At 51.8% G+C, this 6,000-nt stretch overlaps 1 protein-coding gene across 1 annotated transcript in view; it reads right to left on the bottom strand.

The window, feature by feature from the left end:
• Positions 1 to 6,000, bottom strand: part of STOM (stomatin) — a 39,424-nt gene that overhangs the window by 16,006 nt on the left and 17,418 nt on the right. The window contains exon 2 of the mRNA XM_004621869.2: positions 630 to 733. Within this exon, the coding sequence (XP_004621926.2) occupies positions 630 to 733 (104 nt within the window). The remainder of the gene's footprint in view (positions 1 to 629; positions 734 to 6,000) is intronic.

Here is a 6,000-nt window from a genome sequence, read left to right as displayed (position 1 = left end):
GAGCCCGTGCCCCAACTTGCCTCCTGACTCTGGGGGATTTGTCTCACAGGACCCACCCATATCCCCAGCTGACTGGACAATAGCAGAAAGAAACTCTAGGTCTTTATTACAGTATGGTGAGGTGGATTTCCAAAGGAGATGAAGAACAAGCAGGCCAGGTTCTCTCCTCTCTCTCCCTCTCTCTTCTCTCTCTTCCCCCTCCTCTCTCTCCTCTCTCTGTCTCTCTCCCCCTCTCCTCTCTCTCCTCTCTCTGTCTCTCTCCCCCTCTCCTCTCTCTCCTGTCTCTCTCCCCCCTCTCTCTCCTCTCTCTCTTCTCTGTCTCTCCTTTCTCTCTCCCCTCTCTCTCCTCTCTTCCATCTCTCTTCTCTTTCTGTCTCTCACCTCTCTCTCCTGTCTCTGTCTCCCCTTTCTCTTCTCTATCTGTCTCTCTCTCCTTTCTCTCTCCCCTCTCTCTCCTCTCTGTCTCTCCTCTCTATCTCTGTCTCTGTCTGTCTGTCTCTGTCTGTCTGTCTCTGTCTCTGTCTCTCTCTGTCTCTCTCTCTCTCTTTCTGGATTCCATTCCACATACCAAGTGCTTTTATGGTGCTGGGAAGCGACCCCTTAGCCCAGGGGGACGGGCAATTCCCTACCTTGATGCACATCCATACTGAGATCGGGAACGTAATCAGGGTCAACAGGAACGAGGCAGCCACCAAGATCCACCCACAAGGCCCAAGGCCCGTGGAAGGGCTGTCTGTGGAAACAAAAGCCAGACAGACTGTTAGTGGCACCATCCCGCGGCTCTGTTCCCTCACCGCCCGCACCCCAGGTTTGTGTGGCACTGGGGACAGCTTGCAAATCTTCCCATCGACCCTCAAGCCAAGCAAAATGCAGAGGTGCCTCTGGCCCTCACCTACTTAACGCGACCACACCTGTACAAACATTTTCACACGCCTCTTGGCTTGTTCCAGAAACAGGTTATGAAGCAGCTGATTTTGATGACGCCCGTGTTTGGCACTGGCGTGGTCCAAGTGATCAGCCCCCATCCTAGCCCTCAGGAAGGCTGAGGCCTCGTGGGCAAGGCAGACAGATGAGATTACAGAACAACCGCACGTGCAGAGTGCATGCACAGAAGGCTCTGGAAGCAGAGCGGAGGTGAACTTGCACAGTTGGGATGGAGGGGGAAGAGCAAAGAGGTCACGCTTGTGGGGGTGCCGCGGGCTGCCACGGAAGGCCTACAGGACTCAATGGTTAAGGAAAATCCCAATAAAAAGGAAGGACGAGGACAGGAAAGGACATCTGAGCTGAGGGTACAGGAATTAAAGCTGTAAAGGCTTTGTGTTTGAGGGGCTGGAGCAATAGCACAGCGGGTAGGGCGTTTGCCTTGCATGCAGCCGACCTGGGTTCAATTCCCAACATCCCATAGGGTCCCCTGAGCACCACCAGGGGTAATTCCTGAGTGCAAAGCCAGGAGAGTAGCCTCTGTGCATCACTGGGCATGACCCAAAAGGACAAAAAAAAGGCTTTGTGTGTGAGAGTCTCTGGAGAGGAAAGGCGGGCGGAGGGGGGCTTCTCCTGGTGGTGCTCAGGGCTCAGTCAGGGTGGTGCTCAGTGTGCCCTATGTGGTTCTGGAGACTGAACCGGGAATGTCCGCATGCAAGGCCAGCCCCTTCACAGTTGCACTATCTCTCTGGTCAAGAGTCTCTGTTTTTAAGACCACAGCCATAAATTATTTCACGGGGTATATGCATCACAATTTGGAACCTATGTCCAGGGCATTTAGCAGTTTGTTCCGGGACCCTTAGGATTATTAGCAATGCTGTAAGTACTTTTTCTCTCAGATTTCCATTTCCTTATGTGTGAGATGAAATTGTGTTTGCCTGATTTCAAAGAAATACAGGGCCCACTACCAAAAATTCAGATAACTATTTAAAAGCGGGGGAAATACTCAATCCAGACATTTGCTTCCAATCTTTTATTATTTTTTGGATGAATATACAATCTTTATTTAAAAAAAAGAAAAAAACTATTTTACTCCATCAACCCCACTATTCTTTCAACACCTTGTTTGTCTTTGTGGCTCAGTATATAGGCTTTTAAATTTCTCCATTAATTAAAAATATGGGAGGGTGGCAGTTGCCAGAGAGATAGTATAGCAGGAGGTAGGGCACTTGCCTTGCATTTGGCCAACATGGGTTCAATCCCGGGTACCCCCACAAAGTCCCCTGAGCCCCACCAGGAGTGATTCCTAGGTGCAGAACCAGAAGTGAGCCCTGACCACCGCTGAGTGTGGCCCCCAAACAAAAACTAAAAAAAAAAAAAAAAAGTCAAATGGTTCTATTGGATTAATACAAATCATGGAGCCTCTGAATTCTTCAAACGCTTCTGAATTTGCTCATTTGGCTACTTGTTGATTCCTCTGATTTGGAGCCTTGTCACCTGACTTTCCTCTCCTGGAGAGAATGTGCTGCTCTATTTATTTATTTATTTATTTATTTATTTATTTATTTATTTTGCTTTTTGGGTCACACCCGGAAATGCACAGGGCTTACTCCTGACTCAAGCACTCAGGAATGACTCCTGGCGGTGCTCGGGGGACCATATGCGATGCTGGGAATCGAACCTGGGTCGGCCTCGTGCAAGGCAAACGCCCTCCCCGCTGTGCTATCGCTCCAGCCCCCAGACCCCTCCTCTCAATGGCCCCATCGCTGTGTTTAGTCGGCGCGGCTCCAAATGTTGCAATATCCTGACCGTGGAAGCAGGGATTCCAAGCTCAGCCCTGCAGGAGGTTTAACTTGGGTTTCTTTTCCCGTACACTCGTGTTTGGTTTGTTTTCCCAGAGTCATTGTTCTGACTTTCCCCCTTTGTTTGGTCTTCCTCCTTCTGAGGTTGTGTTCCTTTCCTGTGGAGCTCGGAGGGGATGCCCTCGCTTTTCCCTGAACCAGGGACGGCTACTACGGCCTTCTCAGGAACGGTTTTGATGGTGGCAGGGAGAGGGACAAGAGTGGAAGCAGCCACCAAGCACAGGGGGCATGAGATAGAACCGAACAGACGGGAGGCCAGGAAGGAGCCGAGGGGAGGCCGGGGGGTGGGGGGACAAGGAGCAGCAAGCTGCCATCCAGGCGGAGAATCCCCGAAATGAGGACAAAGGCCCAGAGGTAGACAGGACTTCTTCATTTAGAAGAGAGCATGACCGTCGTTTCTTGGGTCACGGGCATGGGAGGAGGGACTGTTGGGTCCCTCTGAGGATGTAAAGTGACGCAAGTTCATCCCAGAGGCGTCTATGATTTCTGGGCACACTCGCCATGCAGATATTCAAAGCAAGAATGCAGAGGTGCGTGTGGGGGAGGTTGTCCAAGGCATGGCTGATAACCACAGCCCCCTCCTTACAGCAGGGCCCTTACACTTCTCCTCCTCACCACCCCGTTTGGTCCAAGAAGTAGAACACAGGAGCACTGTCAGAGACCCTTCGGATTCGTCATGCCTTTGATTTGTGTCTTTGAGGGCTTTCGGTGCAGAAGGGGTTGGCCCACAGCCAGCAGGGCTCAGAGCTAACTCCTGGCTCTGTGCTCAGAGGTCACTCCTGGCAGTGTCTGGAGGACCACATGCAGAGCTGGGATCAAACTGAACCCGACTGCATACAAAGCAAGTGTCTGAACCCCTCTTTAACCCCTGCAGTATCTCTCCAACCCAAAGCATTTCTTTCTTTTCCTTTTTCTTTCCTTTCTTTTTCTCTTTTTTTTTTGGGGGGTGGGGGGAGGTGCAGGGGGTTGTTTAGCCATAGCCAGTGGTGATCAGGGCTTATTCCTGGCTTACTCCTGGCTCTGCACTCAGGGATTACACCTGGCAGGGCTCAGAGGAATAATATGGTGCGGGGGGTCAAACCTGGGTTGGTCATGTGCAAGGCACAACCTTTATAGCCCTGCTCATTGCTTTTGAATTATTTTTGGTCCTTGCACATTCAGACACTCTTTTTCTGTTGCCAAATTTTTCACGACCCCCATACTCTATTCTAACCCACAGTTTAAAGTTGGTTTTTAGATGTTTTGTTTTGTTTAGTCAGGCACCAAGCTAAATTTGTTTGTTTTTTTTTCTTTTTTTTTCTTTTTCTTTTTCTTTTTTTTCTTTTTGGGTCACACCTGGAGATTCACAGCGGTTACTCCTGGTTCTGCACTCAGGAATTACTCCTGGCGGTGTACAGGGGACCATATGGGATGCTGGGATTGGAACCCGGGTCGGCCATGTGCAAGGCAAATGCCCTACCCACTGTGCTATCACTCCAGCCCCATAAACTTGTTTGTTTTTGAGCCACTCCCAGCAAATGTTCAGAGGTTACTCCTGGCTCTGCACTCCGAAGTCACTCCAGGCAATGCTGGGGAGCAGGGGTGGTGGTAGAGGGGGGACCGTGTGGGATGCCCACAATGGGACCTAGGTCAGTGCATGCAAAGGAAATGCCCTGCCCCTATACTATTGCTCAGGTCACGGTGTTAAATTACTTTAGAGAAGTATTTTCTCAATCTGTTCCCAACCATGTCCTCCCATCCTTGCCTTCTTCCTGTGGCCCCCTCATCCTGTGGCTTGGCCCCTACCCTCATGTCCTGGACCCTCACTAATGCAACTTTCACCCCCCTTAAAATACCCTGGCAGCCCCTTGAGAAATGCTACGTAGGTGTACCTCTCTTTTGGTCTTCACAGTATTCTGTAAAGGCTCTTGGTGGGGAGGGGAGATGTGGCCACACCCAGCAGTGCTCAGGGCCTGTTCCTGACTTAGTGCTTAGGGATAATTCCCACTGGTGCTCTGGGGGGGACCACGCAGTGCCAGGAATCAAACCCAGGCCCCCGGATGCAAAGCGTGTGCTCCAGCCATTTGCGATGCCTCCAGGCCCTCTGTTACGGTTTTTTCTTCTTTCTTTTTGGGTCACACCCAACGATGCACAGGGGTTACTCCTGGCTCTGCACTCAGGAATTACTTCTGGCGGTGCTCGGGGGACCATATGGGATGCTGGGAATTGAACCCGGGTTGGCTACGTGCAAGGGAAACGCCCTCCCGCTGTGCTATGGCTCCAGCCCCTGCTGTGTATTTTTATGGCGTGTGTCTGTGTGTGTGTCTTTGTGACTGTGTGTGTGTGGTACAGGGATTAAACCAGGGTGTACACATGCTTAGCACGTGCTCTCCCACTGTACTAAATCTCGGCCCCTCTGAAATTAGTTCTACTTTACAAATAAGGTCACTAATGTCACACGATGTTCCCAAGCTCTCGTGACAGGGAACGTGGGAATCTAACTGAGGTCCTCAAGCTTCCACCTCCAAATATCACAGTTCTCATTTTTTCTTTAAACAGCGCAGGCTGCAAGTCTGGGGGCTGGGGGAGGGGCAACACCCGGGGATGCTCCTCCTGGCTCTGTACTTAGGGATCACCCCTGGCGGTGCCCAGGGCACCATAAGCAGTGCCAGGGAGGGAACGGAGGGCAGGGGGGGGGGGGGCAGCTGCAGGGAAGGCAAATGCCTGGTCTCCTGCTGCTCTCTCCAGGTCCCCCTCACCCCGTCCCTTGCTCGGACCACTAGCAAGGCGGGAAAGCTCAGCGGGAGTTCTGAGAATGAGACCCGATATTCCTTGCCGCGGAAGCCCTTTCATTCCGAAGGCTCCTATTTATAGTGACAGATCCACTCATGGCTCTCTGCCAAGCTCGGGGTTTCCAAAGTTAACTGGATTCCAAATAAGGACGAGACTGGCCACTAGCTGCTTTCCTAAGAGCAGCTGGGGCTTTCTAAAATATTGCCCCACGCTCCCACGTGCCAGGCGGGGTTCACGGATGCCCGTGCTAAGGGCAGGGGCATTTTCTCTCCGTGTCCACTCAGTGCCTAGGCGGGGGTCCTGCAGAGGGGGGGAGATGGAGTATTTCCTACTCAGCTTCACCGTTCCCCGCATCTTCTCTCTCCTGTAAATTCTGACAGCACTTTCTTTCCCTTTGGAAAAAAAGGGATTCAGCCCCCAGGGGGTGCTTAGGAGACCCCGGGTC

This window comes from Sorex araneus, chromosome 1 (genome assembly GCF_027595985.1).
Source record: "Sorex araneus isolate mSorAra2 chromosome 1, mSorAra2.pri, whole genome shotgun sequence".
NCBI lineage: Eukaryota > Metazoa > Chordata > Mammalia > Eulipotyphla > Soricidae > Sorex > Sorex araneus.
The sequence above is the reverse complement of the archived record's forward strand: the minus strand, read 5'-3'. Positions and strand labels throughout refer to the sequence as shown.